Below are 11,115 nucleotides of genomic sequence, written 5' to 3'. Positions count from 1 at the left end.
ACAAAGACAAACATAAACTAAGGAACAGGGCGGGACGTTACAGTGTGTGTGTACTCCAGGGATTCTATACCCAGGTGCATGTATGAAAAACGAAAAACCCCATGATACAGTGGCATACTGTCAGTGAGATACAGTACAGCACATGGTTGGAGTTGGATTATTTTCCTGTGTCTCCTCTGCCATCATATGCAACAGCTCACTTATGAGTCATAGTGAGTCATCTATCTGATGTAATTACACTCAAGTGGAGGTCCTTGGCCCCTAGTGAGCAGTCAGGCTACAGGCTATCACAGCCAGAACCACGGCTTCCTCTGCTACGAATGAAACATGATACCTGACGTGTGTCAAAGACTGAACACAAAGTACTCTTTGCCCGAGGTCTGTTTCTTGTGTCTGAAGATGTTCTGTGCTTCAGAAGTTTGATTTGCCCCTTATTTAATAGTCACTCATTCATGAAAGTAAGTCACTTGTTCTACAGTTGTTGTCATGACGTTGTGCATATTTCCAGATGATTGGCTTCACGTGTATCGGAGACTGACTAGAGCCCAAATGACGAAGGGAATACAAACCAGTGTACCAGCTACGTGCCTTGAACTGTTCTCTTTCTCTCCTCTTCTCTATCTATGCATGTGCGTGTGTGTGTGTGTGTGTGTGTGTGTGTGTGTGTGTGTGTGTGTGTGTGTGTGTAGATGGACCCAGAGGCGGCAGACATCCTGAATGACCTGCAGATCAAACTCAACACCGTCCTGGACAACCTGAGCGCCATGTTCGGCAAGAGGTGAGCCAATCAGCAACAACTGCTAACACCTGGGCTTCCCACACTCTGGTACCCAATTAGACTATGCAGCTGATTGGACCAGAAGTGTGTGTGTGTGTGTGTGTGTGTGTGTGTGTGTGTGTGTGTGTGTGTGTGTGTGTGTGTGTGTCCATGCAGGTGTGTCCATGTGTCCGTCTGTCTGTCCGTGCGTGCGTGGGTGGACAGTGTTGTGACCAGCAGCAATGTTTGTGTGTGTGTGTGTGTGTGTGTGTGTACAGTGTTGTGACCAGCAGCAGTGTGTGTGTGTGTGTGTGTGTGTGTGTGTGTGTGTGTGTGTACAATGTTGTGACCAGCCACAGTGTGTGTGTGTGTGTGTGTGTGTGTGTGTGTGTGTGTGTGTGTGTGTGTGTGTGTGTGTGTGGACAGTGTTGTGACCAGCAGCAGTGTGTGTGCGTGTGTGTGTGTGTGTGTGTGTGTGTGTGTGTGTACAGTGTTGTAACCAGCAGCAGTGTGTGTGTGTGTGTGTGTGTGTGTGTACAGTGTTGTGACCAGCAGCAGTGTTTACAGTATGTACAGCGTTGTGTATCCATCCCTAGTGTGCGTCTCTCTCTGACTGTGTCTTCCTCCTCAGTTTCCAGAGTCGTATCACCGTCTGCATGAGGCAGATGGCAGAGATCCTGTACCAGATCAAAGGCCCCCCGAACCGCAACAGTGCGGAGGCGGATGCTGACAACATGCTCCGGCCCCTCATGGAGTTCCTGGATGGAAAGTGAGTGGGGTTCGCCTCGCGGGCCGCCCACCATGTTGGTGCAGACAGGACATGTACTGTGCAGGATTGCAGAGGCCATTTTGGCTCAAAGAGTACAGTTTCATATCAATGTCTTTTTGGGCTTATAGACTGGTGTTTCCTATGTATTACTTATGGATTCTGTGCGTGTGCGTGTGCGTGTCCCTGTGCGTGTGTATCTTCTCCTTCCTACACTCTCTCAGTCTGAGCATCTTTGCTGACATGTGTGAGAAGACTGTTCTGAAGAGAATACTGAAGGATCTGTGGAAGACAGTCCTGAGCAGCCTGGAGAAGACTATCGTCTTACCTCAGAGCAACGACAGCTTAGTAAGTCTGTTACTGTAGACAAGAATGGGAAAGCCCAATGCACCAGCACCCTCTAGTGGTAGACTCTAGCTGTCCGGTAGAGACTTCTCTCTCTCTTTCTCTCTCTCTCTCTCTCTCTCTCTCTCTCTCTCTCTCTCTCTCTCTCTCTCTCTCTCTACGTTTCTCTATCCTCTCTCCCTTTCTCGATCCCTAGTTCGATCCTCTCTGTCTCTCTCTCCATTTCTCTCTCTCCCACACACACCCTCTCTATCTCTCTCTCCCTCTCTCTCTCTCTCTATCTCTCTCTCTTCTCCATGCTCACTCATCATGACATCACTGACCATGTGTATATCTTCGACAGGGGGCTCAGATCCTTACTGCTGCCAAGGGGCTGTCTAATCTCAAGGTACACACCAACTCCAACCGTCACTCTGCCTCGCTTTCACACATCCAGTCAGATACACTCAGGCCTGGGCCACACAAAACTATCAGAAAACTGATAAAAATGTATACGCATGAAATCTTTTGAAACAACCTAGCAACTGAACAATGCAAATGTAACTAACATTATTTGTCTGTAAAAAAACCCCTGCCAAAACGTATGAAATGGGACATGGACAGACCCTTGTCTTCTCCATTGTCCGTCAACAGATAATTCAATCTGTAATTGACGGATAGCATAGTTAAGTGTGGCTGGGGCCCGGGGCCTAACTCCAACTGTCACTGTCTCTCTCTTTCACATCAGATACTGTATGGACCATGGATACCTTTTCTACTCTTATATACGATTCTATTGCCACTGTAATGTAATGTACCTGGCTATGCCACAAGCTGAGCCACTGTCTAGAGTTTGTTGATGTCTATTGAGTTGTGACCCACAGTGGGGCGTGGCTAATGCCTGTCCGTCATTCTGGTTGCCATAGGGAGGCGGGGGAGAGACCAAGAGCCTGACGCCCAAACAGTGTGTCATCATGGACGCAGCGCTGGAGAGCATCAAGGTGATACGCACACACTGACATGCATGCACACGCACACGCACATGCACGCACACACACACACACAGACACACACAAACACACACACACACACACACTCATCCCCATCTCACTCCTCTTCTCTCAGCAATACTTCCACGCGGGGGGTAACGGCCTGAAGAAGACCTACGTGGATAAGAGTCCTGAGTTGTCGTCACTGCGCTACGCTCTCTCCCTCTACTCCCAGAGCACCGACGCACTGATCAAGACCTTCGTGTCCACGCAGCACGCACAGGGTAAGACATGCTCACACACACACACACACACACACACACACACACACACACACACAAGCACGCACGCACACTACAGCTTTTTCATTGATGCACTAGCACGGTACTTCCACTAGTGTACCACCAGAGGTCACTAGTGAGTCAGCTGCTCACAGTTCCCTGAGTCAGATGATGCTGTGTCTGTTTCTCTCACACCACTCCTGCTCCCATACAGTGCATAACGGCATGGGCATCAGGATCACACCCAGTGAGAAGGTCCGGCCTGACAGGGGTAAGTTACCACAGTAAAGACATCCTGTTCTTACTGCTAGGTCTGCAAAGCTGTTCCTTATGCATAGGATGAATCTACCAGGTTAGGTTATGATTGGTACCAGCACTGTGATGATAATGTGATGTGAGTGACATGATTAGCTGTATCAGCACAACAATACAACCCTATCCAATACAATTATTATATTGCCATCATCGTCACAATCATCACACTGTAGTTATGGATGACTAGGACACATAATGTGGTCTAGCTATGTATAAATAATGGAGTAAAACAATGTTGAGTAAGACAGTTGAACTTAGCTCATGAGGCATTTATAAGTTATATTCTTCAAGAATCAATAATCACGAATACATAACATTCATTTAAAAATCCAAAAATGTACAGTATCAATCCCAGATTGCCCCTTTAAGATTAGGTTATGATAGTGATAAGGTGATGTGAGTTAGGTTAGGTTATGATTGTGATCATGTGACTCGTAGGCCCAGGAGTGGACAAGCCGGTGGGCGAGGCCTCCATCCAGTTTGACATGGCGCCTGGTAAAGTCAACATCAGAGGTGAGTCACCATTGAGCCACTGGCTGTACCTGTACCACCACCACCACCACCACCACCACTACCACACCTGTATACTCCACAACCAACCAGGACACAAGAACACGTACATACCCCAGTTGTAACCCTTCACCTCTTAACTGTCAATGAGTCTTTCTTTCTCTCCTGCATGCTGATATGGCGATCTGCCTTTTTCTATAACCCCTCTCTGTCTCCCTCCCTTCCTCCTCCCTCTCTTTCTCTCTCTTTCTCCCTCCCCCCTCTCTCTACCTCTCTCTCCACCCTCCCTCCCTCTCTCTCTTTCTCAGTCATTGCAGTCAACGACATGAAGTGGCAGACATCCGGCATGTTCCGGCCGTTTGTGGAGGTGAATATGATTGGTCCGTTCCTCGGTGACAAGAAGCGCAAGTTCACCACCAAGTCCAAGAACAACAGCTGGTCTGCCAAGTACAGCGAGGCCTTTCAATTGTGAGTCTCCATCCTGAGATGGTCCTAGTGCCCTAGTGCCCACCCTGAGACACGTAGACATGCAGGTCTTCCCATACACACAGAGCAAACCTAACGTCTTCATTGTCTCCTATAGCAGAGCAACCAGCAATGTCAGCATTTGGACGTTGTTTAATTGCCCTTGTTTCTGATTCTCTTTTCTCCCTCTCCCAACATCCTTCTCTCTCTATATCGTTCTATCCTTTCCATCTGTCCTTTCGTATTGCCCTGTCTCACTCTCTCTAACCTGTCTCACTCTCTCTAACCATATCTCCCCCTCTCTCCCCCTCCCCCCGGCATCTCTCTCCCTCTCTCTCTCCCCCTCCCTCCGGCATCTCTCTCCCTCTCTCCCCCTCTTTCCCCCATCTCTCCCCCTCTCTCTCCCCCTCCCCCGGCACCTCTCTCCCTCTCTCCATCCCTCTCCCCCTCTCTCTCCCTGTCCCCCCAACTCTGTCTCCCTCCTCTCTCCCCCTCTTCTCCGCCCTCTCCCTCCCCCTCCCCCCCTCCTCAGTGTGCTGGGTAAGGAGTCCCCAGACTGCTATGAGCTGCAGGTCACAGTGAAGGACTACTGCTTCGGCCGGGCGGACCGCATGGTGGGCGTGGCCGTGGTGCAGCTGCGGGACGTGGTGGAGAGGCGGAGCTGCGTATGCTGGTGCCCCCTGGGGGGGCGGGTCCAGATGGATGAGACGGGCATGACGGTGATGCGTATCCTGTCCCAGCGGGCAGCTGACGAGGTGGCGAAGGAGTTCGTCAAGCTCAAGTCAGAGACACGGCCCGTGGAGGAGGGGAGATGAGCTCCGGAGAGAGATGAGGGTCGCCCCTTAGAGACTGGTCTAGGATCAGATTGTCCTCCCCACGATCTGACCTTAGCCAGTAGGAGAAGAACTGGAGAACTAGAACTAGAGCTGATCTTAGATCAGTGTCTAGGGGCAAGGGTCATCCTACTCTGGTAGACCTGAGAGAAGAATGGGGACCAGGAAATGAGAGGAGAAGAATGCAGTCACATGACCTAGGAGAGCCTATCACAGGAAGGTGCAAGGTTGTACTTCCTGATCCTGGTCCTTTGGACCAATAAGAGGGCCTCATGCAGGCACATGACTTGATGAGGGACCAATAAGAGACTGACACTGTATGCATCAAAGAAAGCACGAAGGAGAGTCACAGGCTTTGTGCTTCTTCTGTCAAACTACTTACAAGGTTTTAAACACACACTCACTGTTGCATTCATGTTACACACATACTCCACACACACACACACACACACACACACACACACACACACACACACACACACACACACACACACACTCTAATAGACTATTACGTGTCACCACCAAAAGCCCACCAACCTGTGATGAAAACACATGTGGATGGACATGACCTCTCAGGTGGTGATCTACACGGTCCATCCATATGTTTGTAAGCCTTAAAATCACAGAGCTACTCCTCTGCCCCTCCATAGCACATGGAATAGCTTTATTACAACAAAGGTGACAGAATAACAACAACAACAACAACAACAATATCTACAGTACAGTATGTCTACCAGGGGAGGCTGGTAGAGGTAGAAATCAGAGGACGGGCTCATTGTAATGCATGGAATGGAATGAGGAATGGTATCAAACACACATACATAAACTGTGAAGAGAAGGGTTTTAACAGGACCCCAGTAGCTTTACTGTATGTTCTATTGATGGAGTAGGTTCTGTATGAGTGTTGTGTGATTGTGGATTATGGGTTTTGTAGTTTACAGCTTTCGCCATCCAGACCAACTGCCAGAGTTGAGTCGATGGTCCCCATCTAACAGGTTTCACAGATGTCTCACATCTGGCTGTGTGTGTCGCGTACGCACGTGTGCTCTCCGACTAAACAAGTTCCGTTACAGGACTTTAAACACACTCCACTCTTTTTTTCCATTATTGCCAAGTTTCTCTTCTGAACTGTGACTGCGAACACTGTTTTTCTGTATCTCTACTTTTGAATGGAAATTAGCCAAACGTTCAGTAGCTGTTTTGGGGACAGATATACCTTGACATTAGATTCTTGAAGAACAAATGTTTCCCGCTGTACTTCCCCCGTGCCCCTGTAATGGTAGTCCCTGCAGTTTCACCCCTACAGGTGACAGGTATCATGATGATGATGATGAACCTCATGCTCAGCTTTGATGTGCATGTATAACGTGGCCTCTGTCCAACACAGTCTCCTAATGATATTGTGTACCTCCACGATAGTACGCGTGTCCTGGTTCACGTATATAAGAGATTTTTATATCATACATCAAAAAGTGAAGATATACTCCACTACGTGAGCTTAAGTGAAATTGCGTGACTTACATACAAAGTTTTTATGAGCTTTGAATTGTGTGGCGGTTAGGCAGTAATAGGCATTAATTCTAAGTGGTTACGGTAGGGGTAAGTTGTCAGGGGAAGGCTTTTGCAAGCATTAGAATTAGCAAGAATAATTAGCATATATTGTTGTCCATGATGATGATGACCTACTGAGTCTCTCATAGAAGCCCCACCCCAATGTCACATCCAATGTCTCACATCCAATGTCTCACATCCAATGTCACATCCAATGTCTCACATCCAATGTCTCACATCCAATGTCACATCCAATGTCTCACATGCTGTAGCGCAGTTCAAACCAGTGGTGTGCGGGTTGCAAAGCAAGCTGTTCCTGCCTCCACCACCACACCAGCCTCGTCATACACTGTTCCGCCGTCCGTAGTCACCTGCCAGTATAGCAATGCGTAAACCAGGACACGTACTTGGGAACACGTACTATTGTGTTGGTACACGTTTTAAGTAGGAGACCAGTCTGCCTATGTCACATGTCAATCATCTTACTGAGACCTACTGAGTCTCTCATGGAAGCCCCACCCCAAGTTTCCTAAGATTACTCTCAGCCATTGGGTGTTCTTTGGCTGACGTACAGTAAGCCGCCTGCCATTGGCTGAGGGAGGAGATGGACAGGTGGGCCATCCAATAGCATCACACAGATAGGGAAAAGGGGTTGATATGCACTCTGTGTGTTTACCACGTGCCAAGTAACACAATTGTTCACTTTATAGTTCTGTTGATCTGTTCATATATGTTCAAAAACCTCTTTGGTTTTTTTGCATTTTAGCAAGTGAACGCTTGCACACTCTTTGAATTGTACTGTAAGTTTGTAAAGAAAAAGCCTAACACCAGAGCATGTATTTATTGTATACAATCAAAGTTAATTAGAGTTGTGAATTTTTATGTACTGTATGTACTGTCAAATATGAAAAGACTGATATATGTAAAGTATTTATCATTACTACTATAATGCGAAAAAAATGTTGAATATAATTGTACCAATATTTGAATTTTGTATATAAAGTATTTATGAATCATTGTCCAGACTTTGTTTGGTTGTTTTATCAACCTACAGTATAGTATTAGATTTGAGCCTGTCCTGAGATTAGATGGAGATTCAAATGAGATGTGTTTTGAGTTTTGAAAGAGTGTGGCATGATTGCGTCTATTACATGAGGGTTCCACAGATCTACACATCATCCTGAAGAATCTCCTATTCTCTCAGTAATCACTGATCAAACATCATTGGATTGGTCTAAGCAAGCTTTTCACCACTGCATTGCTTATACCAATCACAGAGGAAGAGAGGATGTATTTTTAAGGGTATTCAAACAGGGAGTTTGTGAAAGAGCTGTGCTGCCCCTAGAAGCCATAGCGTGAGTGCAGCAGTATGGTTTCTCCTCTCATGCTGTACACAGAGGGTCCAAAGGGCGTTACTATGTTTATTCAACCACACGGCAAAACGTACACACACACACGCAGACACACACGCAGACACACACACACACACACACACACACACACACACACACACACACCTCACCTACCTCCCTCCCCTCTCACACTCAAACACCTGTGTACTTTCTCACATCTGTGTGTGTGTGTGTGTGTGTGTGTGTGTGTGTGTGTGTGTGTGTGTGTGTGTGTGTGTATGTGTGTGTGTGTGTGTTTCATGGCTGCTGTTGACTTAGTCTGACGGAAAGTTCCCGTCAGTCACCCTGCCTACCGGTTACAGTCATTAGAATAAGAAGTAGGTGCCACATTGTCTGATGAAATACAACTCTGGAGGCAAGGCCACAGAATGATTTTTCTTTTTTTCAAAAGATTTGATTAGTTTTGTCAGATTACTTTGACTATGTATGTCTTGTTTGAGGATTGCTGAAAAGTCATGTGGTAATTGATGGTACTGTAACCCAGTCTGACTCGTATTCAGTTTTGTTTTGAATGTTCAAAGTAAGCCTACAGTACAAATCTTTTTTTAAAATCTCTATTCCTTTTCTGCTTTATCCTACTGTATATTGGTCTCATTTCTACACACATTCCCTTCATTCCTCCTTTGTTGCTCACACTTACTTGTGCTTTTGTACGCATTTTCTCTCACCCCCTCCCCCTCTATTTCTTCTCCTCTCTCTCTCTCTCTCTCTCTCTCTCTCTGTGATAACATTCTGTGTCCATCATGATTCATTTCCTCTTCTACAGAAGCTGATCATTTACAGAAGAGACCAGCACTGAGCGGCTTCCTTTCTTGCATTCTCTCTCTCTCTCCTCTCTCCCTCTCTCACACACTCACACTCTCTCTCTCTCCTCTCTCCCTCTCTCACACACTCACACTCTCTCTCTCTCCTCCCTCCCTCTCTCTCATACACTCACTCTCTCTCTGCTTGGATCATTAAAAGGACATGAAGAGCTGAATGACCACAGAGAGATAGCTGGGTGATCTGTAGGACCAGAGAGACCAGTAGACCGGCAGATCCAGCTCTCTACTGACCCGCTATTTGGATAGGAACTGGGGATCATACACCTGTGTGGTTTGGCTGAGGTAAGGGTGTTGAAAACTGGAGGTATCAAGACCTTTGAAGGAGTTGGGGTCCCATCTAAACACTTAGCACAGGTGTGTTCCCTTTGCAGGATCGGTTGATGCTAGCTGAATGCTTGGGACTTCTTGCTTTTTTTATTTTGAAATCCATGTTTCCCCTTTTTGGGTGTGTCACGTAGCTAGCTACCTTAAAAGGTAAACTCTGAGGATGGTTCAGGTGATGTATGTATAGTGTTAAACATAATGCGCTCACACACATAGACAAATTTAGGCATTTAGGCACACTTTATGCATACACACAAATGTAGTACACTACATGAAGTAGTAGCCTTTCAACAACCCAGTTTGCCTGGCGGGAACAACACACACACACACACACACACACACACACACACACACACACACACACACACACACACACACACACACTCAATCGCTCTCACACACTATACAAGCATGTACTGTAGCTACATGCTTATTTAAAGCACACACACACACACACACGTTTAAGTGTCTAGACATACACACATATAGACACAAGACTGACAGTTTGGTGAGAGTTTTATTGAGTCTGAGGCCGTCAGTAACCTTCTCTGCCGTGGGGAACTCCAGTCTGTAGGGAAACACTGTTGCTGCTGCCGCTGAAACGTAAACAGTGTTCAAATACATGGATACCTATATAACGCTTTCACTGGCTGACACAACGTCACACACAAGAGACCCATATGGCCCCGCTAGGAATATGTGTGTGTGTGTGTGTGCGTGTGCGTGTGCGTGTGTGTGTGTGTGTGTGTGTGTGTGTGTGTGCGTGTGTGTGTGCGTGCGTGCAAGAGAGAGAGGAAGAGAGAGAGAGGACAGCTCTTATTAATTGTGAATTATATACATTCAAGAGCAAAAAAAAAAAATCTTGACTGAGTTGCACTACAAGTCTGTGTGTGGTCAGTGTGGCTGTTTCGCTGTTCTGAAGACAAAAAACACTGAAGACAAAAAAAAGAAAAGAAAACAGTTTCCCTTTTTTTGGCATGCAGGAAATTGATACTTAGGTGAGAGAAAGAGACGTGCAGTTCTCAAACAAAGAACAAACTGAAGAAAGGCAGTGGAAGGAAAAGTTGAGAAAAGAGAGGGAGAAGAAGAGAAGAGGACTGGGGAGAAGACTTTGGTTTGGCGTAAGAGCAGAAGAGAGCAAAGACAGAGACGGTAGGAGATGATAGAAACACAGAGAGAGAATGAGAGAGTGTGCATGTGGTAGTCCCGCCCTGCGTTCTTGTTTATCTTGTGTGTGTGTGTGTGTGTGTGTGTGTGTGTGTGTGTGTGTGTGTGTGTGTGTGTGTGTGTGCGCATGTGTGTGTGCGCGTGTGTGTGTGTGTGTCTGCGTCCCCTCTGGATGCCAAGCCCACCTCCCTCTCGTCAGCCCAACGTGAGAACAGACGAGGAGGGAGAGAGAGAGAGAGAGAGAGAGAGAGAGAGAGAGAGAGAGAGAGAGAGAGAGAGAGAGAGAGAGAGAGAGAGAGAGAGAGGGGGGCGTATGAGTGAGGGAGAGGGTGTGAGACAGATGGGAGTGACAGAAAAAGAGGGAAGGAAGAAAGACTCAGTTAAACAGTGATAAAGTGAGGGAGGAGTTGAGGGAAATAAAGAGAGGGAGAGTGTGTAAAGAGGAGGACATGCAGCGTAAAGAGGGAGTGGAGCAAGAGAATGAGGGAGGGGTAGAAAGAGAGGGAGGGGAGTGTTGGTGTGTGTGTGAGACAGAAAGTTGGGGGAGGAGGGGAGAGCTTTGAGGAAATATTAGCCGCTCGTTCACTACTAGAACGT

The 11,115-nt window shown here is 47.0% G+C and overlaps 1 protein-coding gene across 1 annotated transcript in view; it reads left to right on the top strand.

The window, feature by feature from the left end:
• LOC310807470 (protein unc-13 homolog B-like) overlaps positions 1-7,809 on the top strand; it is a gene marked incomplete at its 5' end in the record, with an annotated part of 116,480 nt that extends 108,671 nt beyond the window's left edge. The window contains 10 exons of the mRNA XM_083673966.1: positions 690-778; positions 1,389-1,526; positions 1,748-1,871; positions 2,212-2,256; positions 2,777-2,848; positions 2,973-3,120; positions 3,332-3,388; positions 3,871-3,945; positions 4,251-4,410; positions 4,940-7,809. Of these exons, the coding sequence (XP_083530092.1) occupies positions 690-778; positions 1,389-1,526; positions 1,748-1,871; positions 2,212-2,256; positions 2,777-2,848; positions 2,973-3,120; positions 3,332-3,388; positions 3,871-3,945; positions 4,251-4,410; positions 4,940-5,222 (1,191 nt within the window). The 3' untranslated portion in view covers positions 5,223-7,809. The remainder of the gene's footprint in view (positions 1-689; positions 779-1,388; positions 1,527-1,747; positions 1,872-2,211; positions 2,257-2,776; positions 2,849-2,972; positions 3,121-3,331; positions 3,389-3,870; positions 3,946-4,250; positions 4,411-4,939) is intronic.
• Between the last annotated feature and the right edge of the window lie 3,306 nt (positions 7,810-11,115).

The sequence above is a fragment of the Argentina silus genome (assembly GCF_951799395.1).
Source record: "Argentina silus genome assembly, chromosome: 7".
Lineage (NCBI taxonomy): Eukaryota > Metazoa > Chordata > Actinopteri > Argentiniformes > Argentinidae > Argentina > Argentina silus.
This window is presented reverse-complemented; position numbering and strand designations above follow the sequence as displayed.